Genomic DNA, 14,846 nt, shown 5'->3' with positions numbered 1-14,846 from the left:
CCTAGTTGAACTCTGGCTTGAATTGTCATTTGGTATGGAAATGTCATTTTAATCCATGGTTCATCCTAGGTGTAACTTTTTATTAATAAGGGGTAGTAGTTCTTCAAATAAAAATATTTATTTCACAATTATCCCCATAAATAATTATAGAGTTAAGGAAGGATGCTGGAGCAGTAAACCCTTCATGCCTCGCATAACCTATCCATACCCATAAGTACCATACGATGGACACGTGTGATACTTCAACTACACAAAAAGTATGTTTATCTTCGAATGCAACCAGATCTGAGGCTGGTGGCCATAGTAAATGTTGTTCGTCTTGGTAAGACCTTTCAAATGACACTACAAACAATACTATTGGAGCCGGGTACCATTCTGCAAAAAAGTGTGTTTATCTTCGAACACAACCAGATCTGAGGCTGGTGGTCATAGTAAAAGTTGTTCGTCTCGTAAGACCTTTCAAATGACACTAGAAGCATATCTATTGGAGCCGGGTACAATTTTGCCCATTGTCCTTTGATTAATTAATCATTGGTTCAAGTGAATGAGAGAGACAGTCGTTGTGCGAGCGAGAAAAACCTATATGTTTTGTATTGTACTTTAAAATCAATAAAGTAAAAGTTATATAATTATATTTAACATTTGCGCATGCAGCCTCTCAGGATATGGGAAGGGGATGCTTCTACAAGAATAATATACAGAGTAAGTATGTTTTATTAGATAAATTTTTCAGAAGTAGATATGAAACCACTTGAATTAAAAAAAAACAATATTTAAAAGTTGCATTTCAAGCCACGCCTTATCAAGCTGCGCTCAATCAAGCCACGCCCCATCAAGCCACGCCCATAATCGTTGTGTGGATATACCTTTAACATGGTTTCTTTGTTTCACAGGTTCGGCAGCGCTACAGAAGCGTATAATGGCGTTGCTAAGGAAAATTGAGCACTGCGTCAATGGAGTGCAGCCTGTATGGGAAGAGACCTTCAGGAATTGGTATGTTGGTGTTTTTATCGATTATCAACCTTAATGCGGATGGAATATAATCCTTTATTTATCACCCTTGAATATACTTTTGTGTAGTTTATCAGTTGGCCTAAAATAATAAATAATTTTAACTCATCTCCTCTTGATGTTAAAGAAAGAGAAATAATATGGTCTCTAAAGCCTGGTCCGTGAGCACGTAGAATTTTGTCCAATGACCCCAAGCTACCCATCCTTATCGCTCGCGCGTAATTATATTGCTGTCGCGACTGTGCGACGGGCGCCCGTCAATGCCGGAAATTGGCGTCTTTTTTTTTCGCGCGGCCATCGACCAAACCATGTTTTTTGGTTACACTGTCGCAATTTCTTACAAAGCTTGCACGCAGAAAGCAAATCTAGTATGTAAAATCATCAAACTTCTAATGCTCGTAACACAGTTCAGAAGTATACATGTCATAGTAAGTTTGGTTTATTACACTATTTTGTAATCAAAAAAAAAGGTTTGGTCGATGGCCGCGCGAAAAAAAAAAAGACGCCACCTTCCATACAAAATCTGGCATTGCCATTTGTACATTGTTTCATACCTTTAGGCTGGGTTGCACCATCTTACTTTAACTTTGACAAACGTCAAAAATCTGTCAAACTCCATACAAAAAACATCGGTTATCGTTTTAGTTACAGTCAAAGTTAGGTGGTGCAACTCAGCCTTAATATACTTCAGTTAACAGTAGGTAAGATAAGAACCTTAGATTTACCTGAATCAAATAAGGTAATCACAAAATCTTCCCGCACAGGGACTCCCTATGCAAGATACTCCAGAAATATCCCAAGGGACAAGGCGACAAGATGGACGAATGCCAAATGGAAGCCTTGCACAGAGCCGTTGCTAAGCGACGGGTATCCCATCATACGAGCAGCGAACACGACTTTGAGGTTAGTTCATCATCATCATTTCAGCCACAGGACGTCCACTGCTGAACATAGGCCTCCCCCAATGATTTCCACATCGCTCGGTTGGTAGCGGCCTACATCCAGCGCCTTCCTGCTACCTTTATGAGGTTTCGGTCCACCTAGTGGGTGGACGTCACACGCTGCGTTTTCCGGTGGAGGTCAGTCGGCCGTTGCTAACAAACGATATCCACTGCTGGACAAAGGCCTTTCTCAAGGGTTTCCATAACGAAATATCCTAAAGGACACCTGACTTGGAGGTTGGTTAAACTGAAGCCTCGGATACACTTGGGGACAAATTAATGTTCCGTGCAATTCAGATTCCACATGTTGCAGAAACATTCCCAATATGCCCCGAACTGTCCCTCAAGTGTTTCGCGTAACATTCTACGTGACCCTGGACATGTTTTGTGATGGCATCCCTGCAACTACTGAGTGTGGACGCCTGCAAAATCCGGTAACATTGTTTCCGAGAACAACACGTAGTTAGTCAGCCAATATGTTGCTAATTGTCCACTAGTGTATCCGTGGCTTAATAGTTTATTTATTCGTCAATGTGACAGATTGTTTTGTGTTCTATAGAGAAAAAAGTGGACAAAGAATAGAATAGAATAGAATTAGGGTTTCTGATTTCTCGACTTATTTTTTTTCTCGAGTTTCGGGAATTCTCAAGGCCAAAGTCTCGAGTTTTCTCGGGTCTCGAGTCTTTTAATTAAAACTGTTGAAATCGGTTGAAATTTAGTAAAAACACGGGTTTTTATTAATGTTATAATGTGTCTGGGTTATAATCAATGATACTGTAAAGTTTCAACAAAATCCGTTCAGTAGCTTTTGCGTGAAAGAGTAACAAACATCCAGACATCCACACAAACTTTCGCATTTATAATATTAGTAGGATAATTATAACTTAGTAATTAACTAAAGGGACAAAAGTCATAAAGTCGCGTGTACTTTAAGGATTAATAACCATAAATATCTGGAGCTCCAATTGAATCACTTGTTTTCCAAAGAACACAAGTCCAAATTAATTGAAAAATTACGATAATAAACCTGCATTTACAAACAAAAAAAACATTTAAATAAATTTTTAAACTTAAAGATAACGACTTGAATAAACGTATTTACGAGTACCTAAACTAACAGATAGTTGACAAAAAAAATTTCAGTCTTTAAATCAGTCAGTTATACAAACATAATAAAATATAGCATACTCGTAGGTGATCATTATTAGTTTCGGTTAAGATCATTACTTGCAAATCAAATTAGTTAAAAAAAGGAAAGACTAGGCCAGTCTAAACGCAACATTAACCTATTAAATAATTAAAATCTTACTTTTGTCTAAGAAAATAGGCTTTCAAGAATATTAAAGCTTCAAAATCGAAACTCGAGAATTCTCGAGCTCCGGTAATTTTTTTCTCGTCTCGAATGAAGCCAAATTTCTCGAGTTTTCTCGAGTTCGAGAAAGCTCGAGCAGAAACCCTAAATAGAATAGAATAGAAAGTATTTACAAATGTTCATTACAAAAAGGTATCGTATTGGGTACCAACCACATTCATCTCTTTATTTATAAAACGTTTACAATATATCCTTGTTTTTCAGATGCAAATCCAAGAGTGGGCTAACATCACATCGTTCTTATGCGCTCTAGGCGGCGTCTGCTTACAGCGTCGGCCGTCCACCGTGTGGTCATATCTGCATAGTCACGGTGAGCTCATCATCATCATCATCATCATCATCATCATCATCTAAAACCCAAAATTCCGCTTGTTCTGACAAGTCATACCGAAACGAGTAACCATATGACTGGATAGGTTTTTTTCCCAATATGGATAGACTTTCGTTCATCGACAGCGATTCGGTGTGACTCTTGGGAATAAGCACAAAATGTACAGTCGCGGAATGAAAAGGTTCGTCACCTTAGTGTCGGTTTTCGCTTGCACTAGGTACTGTAAGAGTCAAACCTGCCAACATAACCGTGCAAGAAACAGTGCTGCTAACATTTAAATAAATATGACGTTTGCTAACGAATAAGGTTTTGCTTGTTTATTTTTCTACCCCATCAGTGCAATGTTACAAAATGTAGTTTTTTTATTATTTAATAGATAATGGCAGCTTGAACCATCAAGAAGGTTTTAGTTTATCATTCATAATTATCTTCTTGACAAGTTAAATCGTCAAACAACTTTGATCTGAATAATTTTGAACTTTACCGACGAACAGTTAAAGATTATTTTCTGTAACTCGACATTATTCTGTAACATAGTTTCAAAAGGTAATATGTGCTCGCGATTCGTTGAAGGAATCAATTTGAAAACTGACGAACCTTTTCATTCCGTGACTGTACGTTGCCATGCAGCTCAACCCTTTATAGGGGAGTGGGAATATAGTTCCCACCATATTTTTAACCATATGGAAAGGACATTGTCAGAAACCGCCTCAGATTCCTGGGCACAGCAGTAAAGTATCAAAATTAATCTCTTACTTTTTGAATACTTAAATATTAATTAGATTGTAACGGACACTTGAGGATTAGAAAATGAAATAATAAAAGTCTTTTATATGTATTCCATAATACTATGACGACATCCGGTCATTTTAGGGCGTGGCCTGCTCCATATCCTATGAAGTTCCATAATTTGTGTCGATAAAATCTATGTAAAATCGGCACAAGGCAATGCCGTACTTCATTGTTAGGATTCCATGTAATAGTGATGTTGACTGCGGTCATCATAGACAATAAGATACCGATCTTGTAAATAAAATAAATCGTCCATATTGCTACAGTATGACTAGATTTTAATTAAAAGTTAAAAATATATTGCACGATACTACAAGAAGCTATCTAATGTGTCCAACTGGTCGAAGGTTATGAATAAAATAAAAAGAATTGTGATCATAACACTGATATAGACAATGACAACAATATGGGATCATCTTTAATATATCTGTAACAGTTTCAAAATCCGATGAAAAATCCAATGCCGCTTAAAGTGAGAGAAATGTCTAAAGTTCTAATAGAATTGAAAGTTTTATTCGCTCAAAATGCTTATAACAATAATTGGTAATACATTTCAAATATTAAGTACCTTTATAATGTATCGATAGAACCAAAAAGATGTCCTCTCAGCTTGGAAAGGGAAAACCCAGGATTGGGGGAGCGCTCCAGGCAATGTTCAGAACGTTTCATAGGTAGTAGTAAATAATATTTATTTTATTATTAAAATTGAATATTTTGATATTGATAAAATGGAATATATCTTTCGATTCAAATACCGAATATTTTTCAATCGATAATAATTATCGAGAATTGTTAATAATATTCAATTAAAAGTTGTTCAATCCCTAGTCATGCATAGACTAAGACGGTAACCATGGAGATAGTTAGTTTGGTAAGTCACGTGTTAAATGTCAAGAGTGGAAAGTAAACATAGGATTCATGTTATTTATTTAAGTGTAAGTAAGTAAATCATAAAAGTGGAACGCCGAGCTATTTCCAAAACCCGTCCAATATTATAATACAATTTGGCTGCGACAACTACAATACAGAACATCTCCCAAATCGATGTGCATAAAATAATATAATACAATACTAGTAAGTAAGAGGTTATGATAACAATATTGCTATCAATAAGTTTATAGAATTGGTCCGCCAGGAATAATTGTTCTTACATAAAGATTTGTGTCATTTAGAACCTAGAAAGTATTTTTTCGGCACTGTTGATCTAACGGCGAACAATGTATGGAGAACGAACATTGTCCTTTAGGGATGAAACGCCAGCGTCAAATAGTTCGTGACACCCAGTGATCCAGTGTCCAAAAAGTTCGCCACACGTCTGTTTGAGATTGCGTCTATCATAGTTTAGAAAATAGTGATGGAAAATGTCAAAAGTCATAGGTTCTGAAATTGTGTAGCTAGATGGCGATGTGCTTCGTTAAATCGCGATATCATTTGATTTTTTCCTGGCTATTTAGGTTAAATAAAACATTAAGGTTCAATATACTTCACTTTACTTGGATCAGTGTTTTATTTTACAACCACGGTCCGAGCTTTTTGGGACACTGTACACGTTTTTGTTCCAATGGGAATAAGATTGAGTTATCAACTTTTTGGCCACTTTGGGTGTCACGAACTATTTGACGCTGAATTAACATGAGTGCTTGAAGTTTGACGTTTCGACTGTGTTGCTACAGCCAATTTCGCGTTGCGAATCCCGTAGCTTCCAGTTTAAGATAAGATAAAGCTTTATTGATAAACACACATAAACAGTACATCTATACTTAATATTATAAATGCGAAAGTAACTGTCTGTCTGTCTTTCACGTCTAAACTACTGAACCGATTTTGATGAAATTTGGCATAGATATAGTTTGAGTCCCGGGAAAGGACATAAGATAGTTTTTATCCCGGTTTTTGAAACAGGGACGCCGCGATAAAATTTTTCTGTGGCTGACAAAATTCCTCGCGGGAGAAGTCGCGGGCGGAAAGCTAGTAAAAAAATAAAGAAAGAAACTGTGTTTGTGTAAAATGGACCCCGCTCAGTTTTAGTTAAAAAATCATCAGTTTCTAATGTCATGGAATATGAAAGTAAAAAAATGTGCACTGGCGATAGCACCTTTAAAATAGCTCTTATATCAACTAAGTAAAATGCCACAGCGATTACTTTGATGTACAATTTAGTTCTAAGAAAACTAATAAAATTGTTCTTTCGCAGATTCCCGAAAATACAACGTTCTTGCAAACAGCTCGCAGGAAGTTCAGTACTGTCCGGTTACTCAGTAAGTACTCATGTTTTTATAAAAAAATATACCAAAATTATGTATTTCGATTTTGTATGGAAACATACATTTTTTGCAAGATTTGATCTTCCTTCTCTAGGGGAAAGTTTTTTTTGCATTTGAGTCAAAAAAGCCACACCTTGTATATTTACCCTACAATTGCTTCCAAGCATAATAATAATGTCATCCAAAAAATATTGACAGGTCATGCGCTCACATTATTGTATTTTTAAGTTACGTACAGCTATTCATTATGACATTTTGAGAAGAAAATAACAAAACTATAAGTAAAACCTGTCGTCAGACAGAGTTGAATATGCCTCAATTGGCGGGCAATTACTTGTCTTTTCTATTGCCATTCTAGCACGGGCACGACCTATAACTTTAAAATATCGATGCATATACAAAGTACAGTAACATTAATGCGTAGCTTCCACATCTACAGATTCATAGGGCAGTTACTCCGACTCTTGCTATGCAGTAACGAACGCTTCGGCCACCAGATACAAACCCACGTCAAAGAGTTAGTCGGTCACGAAATGTCGCCGGCACTGTACCCGACACTGTTTGACCAAATAAAGGCTATCATTGACAAGTTCTTCGATCAGCAGCAACAGGTAATAATCTCTTAAAACTTATCTATCTTTCTCACTCTAACACCTAACGCGAGCCTCGCAAAAGTCGCTCTTATTACGGTGTTAGTTAAGGCGGTCCTAATATCAACATTTTATCAACGAACGTTTCGGTATTCGGTAACCTTATGAAAATTATTGTGATGGAGTTGATCATAAAGTGTGACAGTTGCACTGAAAAATCCCCCTTATTACACTTGGGATTAAGGTGACCTTATAGGCAGGAACGAAAGGTTTGGGCACCAGATACAAACCAACGTGAAAGAGTTAGTCGGTCACGAAATGTCGCCGGCACTGTACCCGACACTGTTTGACCAAATAAAGGCTATCATTGACAAGTTCTTCGATCAGCAGCAACAGGTAATAATCTCTTAAAACTTATCTATCTTTCTCATTCTGGCAAGCGTTAGGTGTGACATTTGCCCCGCAAAAGTAGGTCGTATTACGTACGGGATAAAGGCAGTTCCAATACCATCAATTCATCAACGAAGGTTACTGTGTTCTTACGCAAAGGCACGTACAAATTGTGACAGAATGCTTCGCTAAAGTCGCTCTTATCACGCGTGGAATAAACGCGATATTACAGTACTACAGACGCTCGTTAAAGAGTTAAAAAGATAATGGCTATCATTGACAAGTTCTTCGATCAGCAGCAACAGGTAATGATCAATTAAAACTTATCTATCTGTCTCACTCTCACACTAAAAGCATCAGGTGTGAGAGCTTCTGGCAAGCGTTAAGTGTGACATTTGCCCCGCAAAAGTAGCTCGTGTTACGTACGAGATAAAGGCAGTTCCATTACCATCAATTCATCAATGAAAGTCACTATATTGTTACGCACATGCACGTACAAATTGTGACAGAATGCTTCGCTAAAGTCGCTCTTATCACGCGTGAAATAAAGGATATATTACAGTACTACAGACGCTCGTTAAAGAGTTAGTCGGTCACAAGATGTCGCCAGCGCTGTACCCGATGCTATTCGACCAGATAAAGGCTTTCATTGACAAGTTCTTCGATCAGCAGCAGCAGGTAAATAAAATTGCAAGATTTTCGTATAAAGATGTCTTCGGATTCTATTATACGTGGCAGAATTAGTTGACAATTCAGATTTATCGTCTTTCCTTTTGGCTAAATTACAAACCCGTAAGTCCAAATCGCTTCGTTCTGACGTTTTTGTATTATTATGCTGCGTGCAGCGATTTTCGAATAAAAACTATAATATGTTTTATATGGGCTTCTGCTGTTAGAAGTTACAATAAGGCTGAGTTGCACCACCTAGCTGTAACCGTAACTATAACGATAACCGGTGTTTTCAGTGTGGAGCTTGACAGATTTTTGACATTTGTTACGGTTAAAGTTAAGGCTACCCAGCCTAAGTTGCTGTATTTCAGCAACAGAACTACCCCTTTTGGGATCGAACTATTCTTTTACGAGTACATACACAAAAATCCCTATTTGGATCGGTCTGTCTATTTAATACTTTATTAAATCCTACGTACACGTTCCAGGTGATGCTAACAGACATCAACACGCAGTTTGTAGAGCACACCATCTTCATCATGAAGAGCATCCTCGACAACAAGAAGAGTGGCCAGCCCTCAGAACCTCTCAGCACCACCTCCATTGAGGGACTTATGCTGGCTATAGTCAGGTAAGGACGGGACTATTCCCACCGCTGCGACCCCTGTGTAGCCAGGATCATTGACTGCCAATAAAAACAAGACCAGTGAAGGTCAAGCCTGTCCCGGGGGAAAGTTAAATTGTCGTTAGATAACTTCTTCGAAGTTAAGGTTCGACTTTCCTCCATTGCAAAGCAGATGCCAGGAGGCAATACAAAGGTTAAGTAACCTTTGAGAAAAGATATGCACCACGGACTGTAAGAGCGCTTTCACATTTAAGCGATTTAGCAGCGCTGCCGAAAATTTCATACTATGTGACAGCGGATGCATGCTTTCACATTATAAAAACGCCGCTGCCGCGCTGCTGTCGCGCTTCTAACGCCCTAATGGGAAAGCGCTCAAGTATCAATTATGGGGACCTATCTTATGAGCTATTAGATACACCGCCAATAACATTTTTCACAAAATTGCTTAAAAGCACGGATATTTTTTGTTCACGCGACAAGATCGGTGTAGTTAGGTAAGGTTGTCTATCATCATCTTCATCATGAAGAGCATCCTCGACAACAAGAAGAGTGGCCAGCCCTCAGAACCTCTCAGCACCACCTCCATTGAGGGACTCATGCTGGCTATAGTCAGGTAAGGTCATAACCACAGATCACAGAAACTAAAGGGAGATGTGAGAAGGGGGCGTGGCCGGTGTCGCAGCAATATGCCCAAAAACAGAACACAATGCTTGTGAAAGCAATGATGATAGCAGCGACGTTATAATTTAAAAAGTTTACATTGCTTGCATAGTACGAATGTTGGGTACTGATACCGCAATGGATAATGAGCACATATTTTGATTACTTTGTGCGTGTGAATTTCATCATAGATTCAATTCATCATCATTATCTCATCATCATCGCCAGAGCTTCTTAGCACCACCTCCATCGAGGGACTCATGCTGGCTATAGTCAGGTAAGGACGGGGCTATTCCCACTGCTGCGCCCCCTGTGTAGCCAGGATCTTTGACTGCCAATAAAAACATGACCAGTGAAGGTCAAGCCTGTCCCGGGGGAAAGTTAAATTGTCATTAGATAACTCCTTCGAAGTTAAGGTTCGACTTTCCTCCATTGCAAAGCAGATGCCAGGAGGCAATACAAAGGTTAAGTAACCTTTGAGAAAATATATGCACCACGGACTGTAAGAGCGCTTTCACATTTAAGCGATTTAGCAGCGCTGCCGAAAATTTCATACTATGTGACAGCGGATGCATGCTTTCACATTATAAAAACGCCGCTGCCGCGCTGCTGTCGCGCTTCTAACGCCCTAATGGGAAAGCGCTCAAGTATCAATTATGGGGACCTATCTTATGAGCTATTAGATACACCGCCAATAACATTTTCACAAAATTGCTTAAAAGCACGGACATTTTTCGCGACAAGATCGGTGTAGTTAGGTAAGGTTGTCTAACATCATCTTCTTAACGAAGAGTATCCAAGACAACAAGAAGAGTGGCCAGCCTTCCGAGCCTCTCAGCACCACCTCCATTGAGGGACTCGTGCTGGCTATAGTCAGGTAAGGACGGAACTATTCTCACCTCTCGTTCCCACCGCTGCAACTCCTGTGTAGCCAGGATCTACAGCTTGACCGCCAATAACCAACCAGTGAAGGCCAAGTTTGTCCCGGGGGAAAGTTAAACTGTCATTGGACCCGCGACGAAATTAATCAGAAGAACATAGCACCTCTTAGTCGCTACTACAATGTCTACAATCAGCGTCAAATAGTTCGTGACACCCAAAGTGGCCAAAAAGTTGACAACAACTTTTGGCCACTTTGGGTGTCACCAACTATTTAATGCTGACTTTACATCGATCTACTGATATGTAAACTAGATACAATCCATGAAATCTTCATCGATCTGACTTGGTCAATCTTATTAGATTCTTCTTGTCGTGTCGACAACAAACCTACACAGTGTCAGTCCCAAACTACGCCACAAGAGTGGCGTTGTCAGTAGCATTCATTAAATCTTCCTGCGTGCAGTTGTTTGGGCACGCAGGGCACGACATCATGTGCTTCTTCGAATCTTACTGGATGCAAGAACCTTATTGCGTAATGCTTACAACCTATATTCCTTTGCCAGATACGTCCGCCACCTGGACATGACAGTGCTGTCTGTTCACATCAAGACGAAGCTCTGCCAAGTGGTGGAGGCCATGATGAAGAGGCGCGACGACCTCGCTTTCAGACAGGTCAGTTTTATTGTCTACTAGCTGTTTGCTGATATCAACAACAACACACACATACTAATCTATACCTATACACTTACATACACTCCACACCACATCACACACACTATACGATACTACACCACACCACATCACACCACACCATACACACACACTGGGTTGCTAAATTTAATTTAATTTCACCATAATGAGAAATAAAAAAAATCGAGTAATTATGTACTTTGAGATGTGTAATATATATTAACAACTGTCTGTATTCACCTATTAGGAAGACACTGGCTCCTGAAATACAGTTTACACTAGTTTAGGAGCCAGGGTTTCAATATAAAATATTACAGTGTATTACATCAATAAAAATATTCTTATTCTTATTCTATTCTGTTTCCGCGACTTTGCACGCGTGGATCCCGTTTTACCCCCTTAGGGGTTGAATTTTGCAAAATCCTGTCTTAGTGAGCACCTACGTTCTAAAAGGAACCTCCATGCAAAATTTGAGACTCCTAGCACTTGTAGTTTCTGAGATTTCGTGATGAGTGAGTCAGTCAGTTTTATGTTGTATAGATGTATAGGTCGCGCAGCGAGAGAGGCGATCAAAAAGTTGTGTACGCTAGCCTCGTGTGTACTTACGTATTCTGAATGACAAATGCTTTCTATCTCGCTTGCTCATGTTTGGCAAGAGCGAGGCAGCTTGTGTATTTGATATTTGATCTTTATTAGCGACAAAAACTATACCAAAATATTTAACTGTGGTTTCGCCGTAAAAAGGCATCTAGACACGCGGCGGCGTGTCAAGCCAAGTTCAAGCAAAGGAATAACATATACAGATTGTTTCGCATTCGTAACATTTCTATGGTTTTCGCAGGAGATGAAGTTCCGCAACAAGATGGTGGAATACGTCACGGACTGGGTTCTCGGAACCAGCCACCAGATAGCGCCACCGCTGCGGCCCGACTCGTCGACTATTAGCAGGTATCGTCAATCATACACTAATATTGTCGTCATACATAGTCATATAAACTATAGTTCTAGCACTTACCTCAGTCAGTGCCTGAGGTATGGAGCGGAATGGGAGGGGGCTTAACTTTTACCGCAATTTATTACTGAACCCAATGTTTCAATCCATTTAGAACTGTATATGAACTTTACAAACTTCAAAATACAATTGCAATAATCATAAGCCATGTTTTATCATAATATCTATATAGGGCCACGTCTAAACCTCTATACACCACTACATTTTTATCACCGAAAAAATTTTAACAGGTTATGTAGAAATGTGTGAAAAATTTAAAGTAAAAAAAAGACTTTTTTTCACTAAGTTAATTATTACCAATTTTGGGATGAAATTTTGAGTAACTTTATTAAACTTTTTTTGCATAAATAGGATCAGTATCAATAACTCTTTACCCAGAATTTTTTTTCGGTGATAAAAATGTAGTGGTGTATAACCAATCAGGGATTTGGTGCGCACCAAGGGACACAGCGTTGCCCGCCGAGAGATTACGTGTTACGCCGCTTCGAGTTCAACATGTCTGCTTGGAGGCCCAACTTACCTGATAAACGCTTATACCAGCTCCTTTCCTCGCCTGGACTTGTCTCGTACACCACTGCGTTTTAGGTACATCTAAAAAATGGGGTGTCAGTATACGTTACTATAGTCCAACGATTTTGAAACAAAAAAAAACAAAAATAAAAAACTAACAACCCAGCATTGATAGTAGCGCCGTCCTGTAAATGTCATAATTATATGGTTGCCCAACGTGGCAATAATCAGAACTAATAATCCAGTACAGATAGTAGCGCCCTTCTGACAATTTCTTAGCTGGGATGATTCAGTGTAGGTCATCTATAAACATATTAAATGTCCAGTTAAAATTTTAAGAATCGATATTTTGAAATTATCGAACAAAAAATGTGATATAGGTCGCTCAACGAGAGTTGAGGCCATACACTAGAAAAGATTTGTATGTGTATAATCTGTCTACTCTGACGCTGAAGTCGGACTGACAATATCTGTCTCGCTTGCAGACATTTACTATGAGCGAGGAAACTAGTGTTCGATATTTGAAATTGCATGTCTAATCCATCGTTTGTGTCCGATACTATCGGGTACCGATTCGCCCATAAATTTTTAGATGTACTTAAAAAGTTGCGGTGTAATTGTTGTCACTTGTTATAAAGAATATTAGTTATTTGTTTCGCACAAATTACTAATAGTCCCATTAACCACTCGTGATAAGCTGAATATGCTTGTGTTACGAGTGGGTTCACCACAATAGTCCAGCGGTGGCGGCGTTCAAACCAGCATCCTCGGTTCTCGAGTTGGCCAGTCCGACACCGACACCGTTGGGCTATTGTCGTCATGTCATTTTGAACTTTATTCCCTTACAGTAAAATTTAAAATGGCTTTTGAGAGAGTTGCGCGGCGTTGCACTCGTAGTGACAATATTAGGCTGGGTTACACCATCTTACTTTGACTTTAACAAACGTCAAAGATCTGGCAAAGTCCGTACAAAAACACCGGTTATCGTTATAGTCACGGTTAAAGTTAGGTGGTGCAACTTAGCCTTACTTTTTGCAATTCCACGTAACTCAAGTCACTTGCCATTTATTACTTACAGTAAAGTTTAAAATGGCTCGCGACTTATTTATATCGTTTAATGTGCTATCGACTTAACTTTGACACGAAAATATTTTTGATAGTCTGTACCTCGTCTTTTGTATAGTTCTATCAACACTGCTTGAATATCAACACATATGCTAACACTGAGTCATCTTAGCAGTTTCCTTCTTCAAACTATCTTTTTTGCCCCCTTGGCCCTGTTAGAAGTATTTCAGAAAGAAGAAAAAGTACTCCAGGACCTGATCTGCAGAAGCCCGCCTTTTACTGCATGCAACTAATGATATTCTATTCTACGCAGAATCCTTCTCAGTATCTATTAGGATGTTTCCTTCTTTCTAGCTAAGACTTTTACAACAGTCACTATTATGACCAAACACGTATTTTGGAAGCATTCATATCTTTAATCGAATACGAAAATGAACATGTTGCATAAAACTGAAAATTATTTACAACACTTTTTACAGCGAATGCCAGCCAAATTCTTTAATTTCTGCCAAATAAATTCTACAATTAAAACACAGGTGTGTAACCTGCATTCTAACAGGTTGAGTTCTTTCTTAGGATATAGAGGTAGAATGGTGCACTGGAATTGTAATAAACTTTGAATTTGTCGAAGTCAGTTTATTTTACAAATCGTAAACGATGAACTTTGTAAAAGCAAAAATAACGTTTTTACAATGCATTTCGTTGTACAAATCCGCACGATATTTAGCTATCGAATGCTTCCAAAATCCATCTCCTTTTACTCCAATTCAACCTACATCGCATGAACCCACCCAAACTTATCCCAAGTAGTGGCTTCTCCAGGCTATGCCTATAGCCTTTGTATCCCAAGTAGCCCTTCAAGGGTCACGGCTAAAGCGCCAATACGACTGGTCAGGTACCTGGTATGCTGCAGGGAGCTTGATCAAGCGTGCATGGAGGCAGTCGCAGCGCTGTTGAAAGGCCTACCGCTTCAACCTGAAGAGTCTGATAGAGGGGATCTGATGGAAGCTAAAAGCCAACTGTTTCTCAAGTAAGTGACGTT

General features: G+C 38.9%; 1 protein-coding gene across 1 annotated transcript in view; it reads left to right on the top strand.

The window, feature by feature from the left end:
* Positions 1-14,846, top strand: part of LOC135085613 (neurofibromin-like) — a 90,424-nt gene that overhangs the window by 33,475 nt on the left and 42,103 nt on the right. The window contains exons 19-29 of the mRNA XM_063980389.1: positions 655-702; positions 894-993; positions 1,776-1,914; positions 3,529-3,634; positions 6,642-6,705; positions 7,151-7,322; positions 7,584-7,697; positions 8,849-8,991; positions 11,091-11,199; positions 12,059-12,165; positions 14,718-14,834. Coding sequence (XP_063836459.1) covers positions 655-702; positions 894-993; positions 1,776-1,914; positions 3,529-3,634; positions 6,642-6,705; positions 7,151-7,322; positions 7,584-7,697; positions 8,849-8,991; positions 11,091-11,199; positions 12,059-12,165; positions 14,718-14,834 — 1,219 coding nt within the window. The remainder of the gene's footprint in view (positions 1-654; positions 703-893; positions 994-1,775; positions 1,915-3,528; positions 3,635-6,641; positions 6,706-7,150; positions 7,323-7,583; positions 7,698-8,848; positions 8,992-11,090; positions 11,200-12,058; positions 12,166-14,717; positions 14,835-14,846) is intronic.

Source organism: Ostrinia nubilalis, chromosome 29 (assembly GCF_963855985.1).
Source record: "Ostrinia nubilalis chromosome 29, ilOstNubi1.1, whole genome shotgun sequence".
NCBI lineage: Eukaryota > Metazoa > Arthropoda > Insecta > Lepidoptera > Crambidae > Ostrinia > Ostrinia nubilalis.
Note: the sequence above shows the minus strand (reverse complement) of the source record. Positions and strands in the feature narration are given on the sequence as shown.